Below are 16,339 nucleotides of genomic sequence, written 5' to 3' on the forward strand. Positions count from 1 at the left end.
TCTTCTCAATCACTTTGGCGGGGAATGGGAGGAGCGAGATGGGCCGGAAGTTTTTGAGTTCGATGGGGTCTGCTTTAGGTTTCTTTAGGAGGGCGTGGAGTTCGGCGTGTTTCCAGTTTTCGGGGAAGGTGGCGGTGGTGAGTGATGCGTTGATGACGTCTCGTAGGTGGGGTGCGATGATGTTGTTGGCTTTGTTGAAAATGTGGTGCGGGCATGGGTCGGATGGGGATCCTGAGTGGATGGAGTTCATGATGCGGGTGGTTTCCCCGGTGGTGGTTGGGTTCCAGGTGTGGATGGTGGTGTTGTCAGTGTCGGATTCTGGAGGTGGGTTCGTGTTGGATGTGGAGAGGCTGTTGTAAATATCGGTGACCTTGTGGTGAAAGAAGGCCGCGAGGGAGTCGCAGAGATCCTGAGAGGGGGGGATGGCGTTGTTTTCAGCATCGGGGTTAGAGAGTTCCCTGACGATGCCGAATAGTTCCTTGCTGTTGTGGCCGTTGTTTTCGAGCCTGTCTTTGAAGGATGATTTTCTTGCTGTGCGGAGGAGTTGGTGGTGTTTGCGGGTGGCGTTCTTGAGGGCAGACATGTTCTCGTCGGTCTGATTGAGGCGCCAGGTTTTTTCGTGGGTGCAACATTCTTTTTTGGAGTCCTTGAGGGTGGGGGTGAACCAGGAGTTTTTCTTGTGGTTGTCTTTGTGTACCTGGGTCTTCAGGGGGGCCAGGAGGTTGGCGCAGTCTGAGATCCAGTTCGTGAGGTTGGAGGCCGCTTCGTTGGGGTCTGCGGTGCTGGTGGGTGGGTTCTGGGAGAGGGCTGTGGTGAGTTGTTCGGTGGTGACTCGGTTCCATTGTCTTCTTGGTGGTTGTTGGGCGTGGTGGTGTACGGCGTTTTTTTTTTAAGCTGAAGTGGACACAGCTGTGGCCCGTCCAGGATAGTTTGGTGGTGTGGCTGAAGGAGATGTGTTTGCTGGAGGAGAAGATCGGGTCGAGTGTGTGTCCGGCGTAGTGGGTGGGGGTGTTGACCAGCTGTTTCAGTCCGAGGTTGGCGAGGTTGTCCAGTAGGGTGGTGGTATTGTTGTCGGCGTGGTTCTCCAGGTGGAAGTTGAGGTCCCCTAGGAGTATGTAGTTGGTGGAGGGGAGTGCGTGTGGGCTGATGAAGTCTGCGATGTCTTCGCTGAATTTTGAGCGAGGTCCCGGTGGTCTGTAGATGAGGGTGCCTCTAAGGGTGGTCTTGGGGTCGCTGTGGATTGAGAAGTGGAGGTGTTCGGCGTCGGGGAGCGTGTTGTCGGTGTTGGTCGTTATGCGCATGGAGCTCTTGTGGACGATGGCGATGCCTCCTCCGGTGTGGTTAGTGCGGTCTCTCCTGATGATTTTGTAGCCGTCGGGGATGGCTATGGCGGTGTCGGGTGCCGAGGAAGTGTTCATCCAGGTCTCGGTGAGGAAGGCGATGTCCGGGGTTGTGGAGTCGATGAGGTTCCATATTTCGATGGCGTGCCTGTGGATGGATCGGGTGTTGATCAAGATGCATTCAAGTTTGTTTCCGGGGGAGTTGTTCTTGTTGGGTGCGTTGGGTGTTCGTAGGCAGGTGAAACGGCAGTTGCGGCAGGAGAAAGGTCCGTGGGCTCGCTTCGGGGTGGTGCGGCAGCAACCCGGTGTGCGTCCGCGGTTGAGGGCGGTGAGGGTGGTGGTGTCGTAGATCCGGCGGGGGGGTGGGGGTCACGGGGACCAGGGGTTGTGGCGCTGGGTGCGGTCCAGGCGCCGACGGGCGCAGACGGGCTTGCCTTAGGCGCGCCTTCGGCGGCGCCCGCTGCGCGGCCTCGCAACGGCCGCCATTTATGGGGTAGCTGGGGGAGGAGGGGTCAGCTGGGGGGTGGGCGGCGGGAGGGTAGGCGGGGAAAAGACCGATTTGCGGTCAAAAAACGGCGGGAAAAGGGTGGTGGGAGGGACGGAAGCAGAACGAAGGGGAATCTGTGGGGAGAAAAAACAGTGAACAGAGACCGACAAAGATGGCAAAAAACGAAGGGGAATCTGTGGGGAGAAAAAACAGAGGCAGACAAAGATGGCAAAAAACGAAGGGTAATCTGTGGGGAGAAAAAACAGTTAACAGACAGGCAAAGATGGCAAAAAACGAAGGGGAATCTGTGGGGAGAAAAAACAGAGGCAGACAAAGATGGCAAAAAACGAAGGGGAATCTGTGGGGAGAAAAAACAGTGAACAGAGACAGACAAAGATGGCAAAAAACAAAGGGGAATCTGTGGGGAGAAAAAAACAGTGAACAGAGGCAGACAAAGATGGCAAAAAACGAAGGGTAATCTGTGGGGAGAAAAAACAGTGAACAGAGACAGGCAAAGATGGCAAAAAACGAAGGGGAATCTGTGGGGAGAAAAAACAGTGAAAGACTGCGGGCAGATGGCGGAGAGCACTGGTGGCGCTGCACGAGGCAGGGGGAGCGACCACCCTACCATCACTGAAGCTGACTCTTTATGTGATATATCAAAAAGTTGATATACTGTGTAAAGAGTCCAGGGGTTCCCTTAACTAGTGGACAAGGGCTTGCTGTACAATCCCAAAGTGCTCTATTAGGGGGGTGTGTGGTCCAGCCGTTTTAGGCTTAACCAAGAGGAGTACATAGGGGCGTGGCCAAGCCGCCAGCCGAAATGGCCACGAGGAGTTATAGCACTTTCGGCATCCCTGTAAATCCTAGACAAAAATTGGCTTACCTGCTGCCATCCCTATGTGTTGACATGCTGACTTTGCTGCCACTACAAATGGTGAGGACCTGCTGGGCCCAGGAGGAGATAGTGCTGGATCAAGGATCCTTGACAACCAAATAGAGGACTGGGATTTGCCTGCGGCCTGTGCTGGTGGCGTGATGGAGACCAGTGGCACATGAGCATCTGCGTGGTGAGGAGAGCTTTGCTGGGCTCACGAGTGCCTGACTTGAGGACTCGTGTGCATTTCCCCCCGCCTGGGGTCTGTTGCCCCAAAGGTCGGAGTTTTTGTGCTGCGAGGGGGGTCCCCACTTAATCCCCACTTAATCGTGAGAGACTGCGGCGGAGAACGTAATCGGAACCGGTCTGGTTGACGATGGAGGTGGAGATAGAGGAGTTGTGGGACTGTGCCAGAGGCCGCATCTGTGCCCTAGACCTGGCTGAGTGGTAAGGCCAGCCAGCGCTCTCCCCGGAGTCCCTGAGGCAACAGGGCCTTAGGTGAGCATGAGGAGCCAGCCACCATGCCGTGCGGGGCCAATCTACTGCCTACTCCTCTCCTGGCTGCCCCCTTCCCATGCAGGACCTGCCTGTCTCTCTGCCCACCTGCCCGTATTAAAGCGGAAGACAGCGCTGCAACGGACCTCGATCCTTATTGGCCAGGGAATCCTCTGTCCGATTAGTCAAGTATACAGTGGTGGAACTGGACTCTGTAACTCCCAGGCTTGGCTGCCTTCACTTCTTGCTGGTGTAGTTCCTACTCCATATCGCCCCTGCCGCTGCTCCGCATGGGTGGGATTGTGGAGATCTCAATTGGAAAGGCCACAGTGCATATGGACCCCTCCTATGCTTTAACACCCAGGTCGGAGGGCTGATGGCCTGTTGATTCCATTTGCAGTCCTCTCACAAATTGACAACTACAGCATCTCCTTTGCTGAGTAGGTGAAGGGGTACTGGCACTCCCCTTCCTCTCTGCTAGATGTGATGATGTGGCAGAGCCTATCTGCTGCCCTGGGGTGAGGACAGACATATTAGTATCCTAGAGTTGCACAGCTATTGATAGGAGGTACTTGAAAACAAATATGCACAGTGGTATTAGGCAACATGCTATATCGTCTACAGGTGATGGCTCGTAGAGACCCCCAAACAGTGCTGACAACCCTTTGATGCCTTGAAGACTCCTGCCACTGCACAGAACCAGGAAATGGCCAAAGGGGCTGCGCCATGCTATGGGGAAGATATTTTGCGACGAGCACTGGTGAATTAATGGCGGAACTGCGGTCAAGCTCTAAGGCACTAGATGGCAGGTTCGACACCCTCTGTGAAAGGCTGGACACGATGGGAGAGTGTCTTGATCAACATGCTCGACACAGTGGAGGGTAGGGTGTTAGACTTAGAGAACGGCATGTCTAAAAAGCTGGACATTCTCGAAAGACTCATTAAAATTGTTGCCATGAAAACTGAGAATTAAGAAGCGAGAAGCAGGTGAAACAACCTGCATTGCCTGAGCGTGCCCGAATCTGCAAATACTGGACGCTTGGATAAATTTGTAGAATGGCTACTGATGGACCTATTCAGGGAGGAGTCCTTAACGTCCAGATTTGTTGTTGAAAGAGCCATCGCTTACTCGGACCAAGTCCCAATCAGGCTGCCCACCTTAACTTAACATCACTCTCCTTCTCTTTACATTGTCGGATCCTTCCCCTGTACCTTTGAAACTTCGCATCCCTTGGGTTGGTGGTGTTGAAGGATAGTGGTGGTTCCCTAATATGGCGCTTCAAGATACTCTGTTCCCTGCTGAAATTTCTACAGCAGTCACATACTACTTGAATTAAACAAAGGCTCTGTTACTTCTCAGGCCCGCTATGGGAGCCCTTTAAGGCATACATTAGGTGAGTATGCATTTCCAAATATGCAGGAATACTTTTTCAATCTCCTTGGCACCCTGTCTCAGCTGGAAGCAGATTTACTGTTGCTGGACCAGAGGGAGACCTCACTGAGTACCCCAGCACCGGGCCACTTTATTGGCCGACTTTCAGGAATCGGGGGAAAAGAGAGGCCCATTTTTTGAGGAAAGATGCAAACACCTGTAGATACGGAGAAGGGGAAAGACCAGGGCGAACACTAGCTAGGCTGCTGCAGCCGCCACGGGGTCAATCATATACATCAGGCCTCCAGCGACCTGATGGCAACCACATATCGGACACACTATGCATCCAAAATTAAATGCTGTACTATTATACTGACCTTTACACCTCCAGCCCAACTGGTGATACCACTTACATTTTCAAATATCTCAGAGACATAGCCTTAGTTTGGCTTACTGCTGCACAACAATAATTCTTGAGTGGACCCTTTACAACTGATTAAATAATTCAGGCCATTGATGCGATGAATGGTTCTAAGGCACCGGACCTTGATGGATTTTCCGGGGCCTTTTATAAAGTGTACAAATGTTTGTTCTCACCATATCGCCTAGGTGTGTATGCAGAACCATTGGAGAAAGGAGTCCTTCCTCCTACATTCCTGGAGGCAGTTATAATGTTAATACTGCAACCCGGGAAATAATCTTCTACAGTGTTGGTCCTACATGCCACTTTCATTGTTGAATTTTGATAATAACATACTAACACAAATGCTGGCGGACCCGTCTGGTGGTGATAATGGTAATAGAATAAATAATATTACCTACTCAGTCCTGTTTTGTACCTCACATGTCTACAGCATTAAACTTGCGAAGGTACTATGCAGTGCTACCTAGGATATCTCCCACTGTACCCGCGGTAGCGGCATTGCTAGAAACCAAAAAAGCCTTTGATTCATTAGTGGCCTTTTCTACGTGCTACACTATGAAAATTGGGAGTCTCCCCTAAGATTTACCATGCTTATAGCTCTGCTGTACACACAACCAACAGCACGCATCCAGCTCAAAGGCACGTTGATTAAGTAATTTTCTGTCTCACGTGGAACTGTGTAGGGATGCCGCTTTTTTCCCCTTGGTTCGCTATTTAAAGAAAAAAACACCTTCACTGGGGATTGCAGTTTAAAACGGGCCCCTTATTGATCACACTGTATGCTGATGATATCATACTTTACCTATGATGTCCGGCTGAAACTCTAGCACCAGTTCTGCGTGAAGTAACACACTATAGCGCTTTGTCAGGTTTACACATCAATTGGAAAAAATCTGAGCTATTTCCTTTAACAGACATGGCGAATAGAACCGGTGATGAGTTCCCATTGACATGGTGTGGTGATGAGACCCAATACTTGGGGATATACCTACATAGAGACAGGGAGCAGATCCTACGTCTTAATTACAGGCCAGTTGTGGAAAAACTGACCATAGTTGACAAATGGCTCCGTCTCCTACTTACAATAGCTGGTCGTATAGCATTATCAAAATGACAGTCCTGTCCCAACTTTTATATCTATTTAATAATATACCTATTCCATTAACAAATGCATTTTTTGCAAATCTTCGTACAATTTTGACATTACTCATTTGGGGGGGCGTAAGCAACCTAGGATTTCCTGGGACACTCTGGTCCTCCCATATGACTTTGGAGTCCCTCTTATACATTTGTATTACCTGGTTGCACAGTGCAGTTTCACCCGACACTGATACCATAGAGATGCGCGCATTCCATATGCTAAACCTATTATAGAGCTTGCTGCACCGAAGCCGTTGAGGGCACTGCTGCCAGCTGGCTACCATATGACAAATTAGATATTCAAACTATATCCACGACCAGCTGAGAGTGATAGAGGCTGCTGCTGATGTCGGGCGGCCGGATACTATACTCGCCGGCAGTCCTATTAGTGTCTTACCCATGGTGGCCAATCAAGCAGGAAACACTGGTACAGCGTACCCTTCAAAGATACGTACTGCATACATTTGGAGATCTGTTCCCCCAATGGCCACTTATTCCCTCGCATGGAGGACGTACGTTTCCAAAATGCTCCCCTAATCTAGCAAATTTGTATTAAACCGTCTCCAGGCTGCACTTAGGGATTGGATACCATCATACCCACTGGAGCCAAATGGCTTTCCACCACTTACACTGGCCATTACAGATAGACAGGAACCGTTTCATTTCAAAGCTTTACCACGCAAGCCTAGCGCTCTTGCCCGCATGCAACACTAAGCTCAGAGTTGCCTTTGAGGCAGATCTGTGATACCCAATCACAGAAAAAATATGGTAGTGTGTGTTCAAACCCGCTTAGTATCCTTTAACCATCGCCACAAACTGATACTTTATCAATTTCTGCGGAGAGTATATTTAACACCAGCAGGATGTCTCTCATAGACCCCACCCGATTTGCTCAATGCCTTAGGTGTCTAACCCCTGCGGCAGACTTTGCTCACATGACATGGACCTGCAGCAAATTAGCTTCGTATTGGAGGGACATTTTATCTAGAATCAATCAAAAATGTGTTTATTTGGACCAATGGCCTACAATACAGCATTAAAATATGGTAACAAATACATGTTTAATAATAATTTTCATCTAGTAAAACCATAAATACATTTTTCAGATAAAACCAAAATTTAAATAAAATCTATGTACAGTTCTTAAAAATACACCACACTTCTACTTGTTTTCAATAAACACTGTGTTAACTGCCCATATAAATCTACCAATAGCGCATGCTATATCTAAGAAACGCAACTCAGTTAAAAAATCTGCGTCATGCCCTCGAGTCATGATTCCATATTTCAATAATATTGGGCGTAGCCATTGTCTCTGCTGTTGTCAGAGTTTTAAAGCTCTCCAACAGAATATGCAACATATCACATTTGGTGTTCAACCCACAGATACAATTCCCTCCTATGCCGATCATTTTTGCTTTTGCCGTATTACTTATCTTACAGGGTTTGAGATCAATTCTTACTCTCAGCACTTCGTTTCTAAACAACGGACTTGGTAAAGTGTCCACATATGGGTAACTCACTTTATTACGCCACGCATTTAACTAAAAATATACAGATTTTTTCTCTTTTAAACATTAGTAGTCATTTTCATAGTACAATTATTTGCCTAGCGCTTTTAGCTCACTCTTGGAGATACCAATTTGTAAGGAATGTGGAAGATGCTGAACTTTCATAGCAGTGCAGACGACGGCCAGATTAGCCCTAACCCTTTTTTCCTATTTTAATTCACTCCATTCTTGCACCACTGAGAAATTTCTTGTCCATCTTCCCCATTCAGTTTTTCCCCGAATCTTATTAGGGCTTTTGCAGCCAACATGTTCCATGAAATTATGTCAGTTTCCATTCTTATTGCTTGGATCATAGCCGAACTAAGGAGTGACAGTAAATACTTCAGACGTTTTCCCTCCTCAGCATCCCACCTGTCTTTTCCACTAATACATAGCAATTCAGCTCCATATTGAAGTTGCTGGGGGATAATTTCTTCATAGGCTTTTAGCACCGGTCTGCATGACATATCGCCAAAGGACTTATTAAACTTTTTTAGTCCGCTCACCGAGGCAATAGCCCTAGTCTTTAGGGCCTCTAAGTGGATATTCCATTTCAGAGACCACTCAAACCAACTTCCAAGGTACTTGTATTCAGTAACTACCTCCAGTCTCCCGGATCCTAAGTGCCAGTTAAATTTGCTTTTAGTTTTCCCAAAGCAAAGCTCTCGAGTTTTGTACCTATTCACCTCAAATTTTTTCCACCTACAGTAATCTCCAAATTTCCTTTGTAGGCCTATTTTGGTCTGGTCTAAAATCACAAGATCGTCTGCATACAGGAGGCATGCCATATGTTTACCGTTCATCTTAGGGATATATCCATTTGTGGCGGCTAGAGTCTCTGGCTGGTCGGCAACAAATAACGAGAAGAGTAAAGGGGCTAATACACAACTCTGTCTCAACCCATTGTTTACTTGTATTTTTTGAGTTAGGGTCCCCATGGTATCCAGAATAACCTGGGCCCAAATCCTCCTATGCAGCTCTTGAATTAGTCTTAAGAGGTCTTAAGGAATATCTAATTTTCTCAATGCCTCCCATAGGGGGATTCTATCAACAAGATCAAAGGCTGCACAGAGGTCTACAAAGCAACAAAATAGGCTCCCCAGCTGCATCACAGACTTACATGCAATGGACCAGAGCGTGAAGCAGTTATCAACTGTAGAGTACACTTCCTTAAATCCCCCCCCTGTTCCGGTGGTACTATGCCATTTACATTGGCCCAATCTTTTACCATTCCCAGGATTATTTTTTTCAAATACCTTTTCAGCCAAGTCTAGAAGGTTGATCAGCCTATAGTTTTTTGGGGCTTTCTATCTCTCCCTTTTTATGGATCTGCCTGATAATTGCCCCTCTCCAGTTTTCTGGTATAATTCCTGTATCCAGAATTCTATCAAACAACCTGGGACATTTTTGCCACAATCACTTGTATTACAGCAAACAAATGATGGACGGAATGCTGACTATGCAAACATTCTCCCCAGTCAAAAGATCTGGGTTAAATCCATCGTTTTCTTGCCCACTACACCACCCCTGTTTGGACCCAGCCGTATGCAAATCAGTCTTGACCCTGTGCCCCATAGGAACAATCCAGATCAAACTGCCAGGCCAAGTCCTCCCTTCTGAAAAAGGGTGACATACCCTGAAACCAGTCCCAGGATGCTTGTTTCCGGTCCAGGAAGGGCCTGGCAGTTCGGTCTGGACTGTTCCCATGAGGCACAGGGTCAAGACTGATTTGCATATGGCTGGGTCCAAACTGGGGTGGCGTAGTGGGCAAAAGAACAATGGATTTAACACAGATCTTTTGACTGGGGGAGAATGGTTGCATTGTCAGCATTCCGTCCATCATTTGTTTGCTGTAACACTTTTCGCCCTAAGTAGGATGGGTATGCCCAGACGTGGGTCCCTTGCTCACTGTGCCACTGGATTAAAGCTAACCTGGCTGAAAAAGGGTGACATACCCTGATACCGGTCCCTGGATGCGTGTTTCTAGTCCAGGGAGGACCTGGCCTGGCAGTTCGGTCTGGACTGTTTCCATGAGGCACAGGGTCAAGACTGATTTCCATATGGTTGGGTCCAAACTGGGGTGGCGTAGTGGACAACAGAACGATGGATTTAACCCAGATCTTTTCACTGGGGGAGAATGTTGCATTGTCAGCATTCCGTCCATCATTTGTTTGCTGTAACACAATCACTTGTATGACACAAATGTCGGTTGAACTCCCACGTCCCCCACACCATTCCCCCAACACCCCTATCCCCCCCACCCCTCCCCCATTGGCCTTGCTGAGCTATGTTGCTGACATTACTAAATCGTGTGCTAATTTCGGTTCTGTCGGGTAAAGTAATTACTTTAACGTTACATCAATATTTTCATGAAAAAAGAAGCATACCTAATTTGAATCAATCAAAAAGCAATATATTAACAGCTTATTCGTTTTTTATTTTTACAATGTTTCTAAAGATTTGTTAATATTGTGCACCCAGCATTAGGGCTGTTAGGCCTACTATAGGGGTGAATATTTAGGCCTACTATAGGGGTGAATATTACATGCAGTGGTAGGGGACATGGCACACAGGAATTTGTGACATGTCGTAATTTCACTTTGGTCTGCACCAAGACACACAGCCTGCAATGGCAGTCTTGCATGTGTTTGGTGAGGGATCAGTCAAAGTTGTATCAAATACCATGCACAAAGTGTGTGTGTATGTGTGTGTGTGTGTGGTTGGGGGGGAGGGGGAGCGTTCCTGCAACAAAAACCCAGTTTCCTACACTGTGTGTGGCTGTGTAACATCCTGAGCTCAGATAACCACACTATATTTGAGCAGCACAATATACATTGACAAAGTGGCCTATGACACGTTATATCTAACACTAGACTACCTTGTATGCAACAGAGGCTGTTATTCTTAATGTATGGCTGGCCAGACTTCTTCCCCAGGAGGAATCAGTACTTGTAGAGTATGGTCTGGAGATTGAGACACCTCTCATCGCATATGTATGGTTCTGTTTAAGTCTAAGTCCAGTTACTTAAGTCTGTTTCATGGACATGTCATTCCTTTCATTTTTCTTATGCCAAATGTTCAGAACAAACACAGTTGTTATCTAATAACACATCTATTCTTGTAGTGGATAACTTTGATCAAAGTTTTAATGCTCTTCTTTTTCATCTGATTATTTTCATCTGTGCAGATGGACTGTCTAAATCGCTGGATCTATATTCATTACAAATGTTGCAGTTTGTGACACACACCCGCCCCCCTTTCAAACTTTCCCCCTCCCCACCCCCTGTTTGATTAGTTGCAATCGGAGGGACGGTGGCCTGCAAGGAACAGCAGACCACCATCACTGTGATTGCTTTCTAAAACTGAAAACCCTTCAAAAAATACAAAAAGAAAGAAAATAGCTTGCGTTTCTTAAAAGGAAACTGAGCTCAGAGGGAGCGGGCAGTGGTCGCCTGAACTCAAACTGCCTTCCTTTCCTAAGAGGACCCCTTTGTGAATCAGTTCACACCCCCAAATCGTGGGTTGGGAAATTCATCAATGGTTTGTGACTGAAATGTGATCATAAATCACTGATAGATTTATTTCTGAAACGGAAATAGGAGGTGGCATTTTTCACACACCCTCCTAGTTGCCATTCATGAATGATCGAAAATGTTCTTGTTATGATATGAAAATAATTTGTAAAAGGCCTACTGTACACAAACACCCTTTTTGTGGTCGCAAACCTTGTGATTTTGCAGAGTTTGTGATCTCAAAAGGGATTTGTAATAAGGCTCAAAGTTCCATAAAGCATTCTTCAGGCATTTGTGTCATCTATGAATCTAATCAAATAAGAGAGAGTTTTAAGTGTATGTTTTCTTATCCTACTGGTGGTAACTCTCCATTCTGAATAGTTGCGTTTATGTAACTCACTCACTTTTTACAATGTTATTTCTTTTCTGTAGATTTTATCTAATTGGTGGCGGTATTCCAATTATAGTCTGTGGAATTACAGCGGCGGCTAATATTAAGAATTACGGAAGTAGACCCAGTGCACCATAGTAAGTACTACATTTGTTTAACGTTTGATGTAAAGAATAAAGCATTTGGTTTACATTTCAGATTATTACTTTCTTGCAGCTCCACTTTTTCTGAAGGTTGTTGCATATTCTACATTTTAGAGTTGACCTCAATCAAAATCAATAAAGCAAAAAAGTTCATGTTTATGAGAATCCACTCGAGGTGTACGAGGCAGTTGTGATGCCGAAATTCTAAAGTGGTTAAACTAAATACCCCGTAAATGTAATATATTGAAGTTTACTCGATTTCAGTGCCTTATAAAGTATTAAAAACAAGGCGGATACTTTTTCAGGCTGAGCTGGCTATATTAGGTTTAAAAATGCTTGCCTTTTTCAAGGAAGTGACGTGCCTTTCAAGGTGGATTCTCAGTTGTTGATTTAGTTTTACTAAATCACTTTACACCATATCACCTAACATAAAAACCTAAACTGGCATACATAGATTTATTTGCCGCGCCAGAGTGACAGGGGTCCTGCCCGCAGCTCCCCTCCGATTGCCTTTCTGAGAACGGACTGCACCTCTGCATGCGCTCGAACTGATCACATTAAACTCCGCACATTGGACCGGGGAGGTAGGCGCGCACACACCCTAGGATACGGGAAGACAGTGGAATGGCAAAACTACATTAACACTGTGGTGGTGGATAGTGACGAAGTGCCGCAGGGAATCCTTTAATATATTAAAACTTCTACTCAACCTTTTGTCCTTCAGAGGGGAACATTTTACTGATTTTTTAAGCTTCAACAGTTCTGTTTCATGGGTTTCTAGAATATTGTGTGGTTGAGCAGCTCAACAGTACAAGACATCCTTCCTTGCATGTTAGTTATTTGGTGAAGCAGAGCTTGTACTTACAGCCCTCAGAATATCTTTTCATACTTTCCAGCTTTTTTTCAAGAAAGGCAGTGCTAATTTTCAGACATATTTTAGTAAAAATGTATGCATTTCACGTCTTCAAAATCGTTCCTGCTGAATGGTAGAGGTAGTTGTTTCATATTGTTGCAAAGTAGAACTGTAGTAAAGTTGCATAATTACCAATATGCTCCTGCCTCTTACCTGTTAATCAGGCCAGTCAAAAGCTTTATCACATCACGGGTCAGAATGTAATTCCCTACAATAAGGGTGTTGCCTGCTCAAGCACCCCATTGTGGATTACGATGTCCCTTTCAGACAGCCTATTAATGGCAGTCTGACCGCCATTGATAGACTGTTGGAAATGGACTTTGCGGGCCCCTAGCAGGGCCCCCGTTTCCCTCGCAGCCTCCACTGTGAGGTTTGTGTGGCACCTGTGGTGAACCCTCCAAACAACCATGCATCGTGTGGCAGGCAGCGCATTGTGTCTGCCACAAGGTGCATGGATGTTTGTAAGCATACCCTGTACCGTTGAGGGTTGTGCTTCTGCCCTGTTTCTGACTGCCAGCACATGCCACAATAGTAATGGGTATGTTTCTAATTGCCATGCTGGCACGTGCATCTTTAACCAGCAGGTGGGACCTCCGACTCCTTGTCGGTCAGTCCCGTTCCTGCAATGTGGGTCGGACACCAGCCCCTAAGTTATTAAAGTTATACATTGAAGTAAAGGAATATTGGATTTAGTTATGGGTAGCAGGAGGTAGGCGTTGAAAACATTCAGTTTTATAAAGACACCAAACACAGTTCAACATGGGAGCATTTTGTAGTGGAAGAACAGTGTGAGAACTTAGAAACCTATCTTGTTGCATGGAACAGAGTGGGACAATCTGCAGTAATAATACAAATTGTTCACAGAAAGGGTGGTCAATGTTTGGGCACATCCCAGCAAATGTTGTGGAGGTAGCTATATTATTTCTGATGGGCCTAGGGCACAGCAGTAGTGTGATAAGTAACAAAAAAAAGCCACATACATGCAGAAATGTGCAGACTAAAGGTCATACAGACCGTATTTGCCTCGTACTTTGTGAAAATGTATACACTTTGAGTTTTTATTGAAAATATGGAGTGTTTCAAAACATTTCTATAGATTCTAAACACTAGTGCACGTCAAGCAGGCAGGGATGCCTTTAATTTATTATGGATGTCATCTTGCTAATACCTTTTAAAGCTACCTTTTTAAACAGATTTTGAAAATTAATACGAACGTTTTCTGTTTTATTAATGCACTATATCCATTCTTTTTTAGTTGCTGGATGGCATGGGAGCCAAGCCTTGGAGCCTTTTATGGGCCAGCAAGCTTCATTATTTTCATAAACTTCATGTACTTTCTCAGCATCTTTATACAACTGAAACGACACCCAGAACGTAAATTTGAGCTGAAAGAGCCTGCCGAGGAGCAGCAGCATCTTGCACCCAGTGATCATGGTGACGCAAATCAGGATTCCTTGTCCGTGTCCCTAGTATCAACATCTGCCTTAGAGAACGAGCATACGTTTCAAGCCCAGCTTCTTGGGGCTAGCCTGACATTGCTCTTGTATGTTTCACTCTGGATATTTGGAGCATTGGCAGTCTCATTGTATTATCCTATGGATTTGATTTTTAGCTGCTTCTTTGGAGCAACATGCTTGGGCCTTAGTACCTTTCTTATTGTGCATCACGCCGTGTACCGCGAAGATTTAAGACGTGCTTGGATAGCTACTTGTTGCCCTGGAAGGAGTGCTTACTCTGTGCAAGTTAATATTCAGCCTTCGAATGCCTCTGCCTCCAATGGCGATGCCCCCAAGTGCGCCAACAGCAGTGAAGAATCTTCTTGCACCAACAAGAGTGCATCAAGTGTAAAGAATTCATCTCAAGGCTGTAAACTAACTAACTTGCAAGCTGCAGCAGTGCAGTGCAGTGTTGTGCCATTACCGCTGAACACTGCGCCTCAGCTTGATACAAGTTTAACGGAGCATTCAGTTGACAATGACATTAATATGCATGTTGCACCACTAGAGGTTCAGTTTCGGACAAATGGGCCCCCAGGCCGGCATCATAAAAATAGGAGTAAGGGGCATCGGTCAAGCAGACTCGCGGTGCTCAGAGAATATGCTTATGATGTGCCCACAAGTGTGGATGGGAGTGTTCAAAATGGATTGCCTAAGAGTCGGCCAGGCAACACAGAGGGACATTCAAGGAGTCGGCGGGCATATTTGGCTTACAGAGAACGCCAGTTCAACCAAGGGCCACTGGATAGCAGCGATGCCAGTACTGCACATCCAAGATACAGCCGAAATTTGGACAAGGTGGTTGGTGCCAACAACAATAAAAAAGACATAAAGGAGCCAACAGTTGTTGAAATTGATGGTCAGGAAAAATCATATGGCGTAAATTTAGCAGTTCAGAATGGACCAGTTAAAGACGATGTTCAGGAAGGACCTCCTAGTAGTGCTGATGGCACTGGTAATATTAGGACTGGGCTGTGGAAGCACGAAACTACTGTGTAACGTTTCTCTGCTTCGTAAAAACTGAAACTCACAATGAACTTTGTATATATTTTTTTAGTTTTGAACTGTTTTCAACACTTTTTTTAATGTACACTACAAAAAAGTTCTAAAATGTTAAGAAAAAACTTTTATACTGTTAAATGGCAATTTGTTTTTCTACAAAAAGACATTTTTTTTATTGTAAAGGTAATTGACTAGTATCAGCTCTATATATTTTTTCAGAAAAAAAGATCTTAAGCAATATCTGTAACCCATGCTAGTGTCCGAACACATTTCAGGATTGTATTTAAACTTTTAATAAATAGTGTTTTATTTCCATATCTGTCAGGTGTTAGATATATTCAACTATTTATTGGTGATGAAGGCATTTGTCTTTGTTTAGTTCACATTTGTAATTCCTATCTTAAGTGAATTAAATTGTTATTTTGACTTTCATGCGTTAAATAAAAGCTGCCCAGGTCTGACTTAGTTGAGCGCTCTCAGAGAGTAAATTGAGAGATTGTTCAAATATTAGCCAAGGCAATAATTCTCTTCAAATGCTCAGTGACTTTTTTGTGCCAAACATCTATCTGTCGGCCTCAGATACCTAATGTAGTAAGGTGGTATATCTGAGGAAAACGATAGGCTGGAAAGACGTTAATTGAAATAATGTCAGAGTGGGAGGAAGATGGCGGCCGGCTGACGGCGGTCGTGAGAGCTCCCTCCTGACGGCGGATGACTGGTCTCTCAGATTAATGCCTTGTCGCACTATGGAAACCCATGTGGTAAGCGAGCGGAGTTTGCATTCCTCTCTTCCTACCGTATAGCAAACTAATAGGGGTGAATTACTTTCTCTTTCCCGGAGTGACCCTTCCGGTAACACGGAGATACGGAGCCGGCGGCGTTAGGACCTAGTCAGAGGCTGATGGGCGTGGACGTGGAGGTCAGAGGCGGAAGGGGTGATTGCGCTCAGCGCGGACGAGGTGAGAGGGGTGAGAGAGGAGGTCTCTACGCGGCGTTTGGCTACTGGAGGAGAATACGAGGGGCTGCTGCCAGAACTTACCCCAGAGGTTGCATATCATATGCGGTGAGTGGGTATTGTGGTTGGGAAGCGGAGGAGAGGCTGATTAAGGATTGTGGCATATCCACGCTAAAAGTACAGCAGAACCTACGAGGGAAAGACTCTGGAGCACCGGGGCCAGCTTATTATACATCCATAGA

At 45.9% G+C, this 16,339-nt stretch overlaps 1 protein-coding gene across 2 annotated transcripts in view; it reads left to right on the forward strand.

Annotated features, from left to right (window-relative positions):
- The window catches only part of ADGRA3 (adhesion G protein-coupled receptor A3), a 499,756-nt gene extending 484,088 nt beyond the window's left edge, over positions 1-15,668 (forward strand). Inside the window, exons 18-19 of one of the 2 annotated variants that reach the window (XM_078678405.1) lie at positions 11,630-11,725; positions 13,900-15,668. In XM_078678405.1, the coding sequence (XP_078534531.1) occupies positions 11,630-11,725; positions 13,900-15,139 (1,336 nt within the window). In that variant the 3' untranslated portion in view covers positions 15,140-15,668. The remainder of the gene's footprint in view (positions 1-11,629; positions 11,726-13,899) is intronic. The other variant, XM_078678406.1, reaches the window with a different exon arrangement.
- The last annotated feature ends 671 nt before the right edge of the window (positions 15,669-16,339 follow it).

This window comes from Lissotriton helveticus, chromosome 2_2 (assembly GCF_964261635.1).
Source record: "Lissotriton helveticus chromosome 2_2, aLisHel1.1, whole genome shotgun sequence".
Classification (NCBI taxonomy): domain Eukaryota; kingdom Metazoa; phylum Chordata; class Amphibia; order Caudata; family Salamandridae; genus Lissotriton; species Lissotriton helveticus.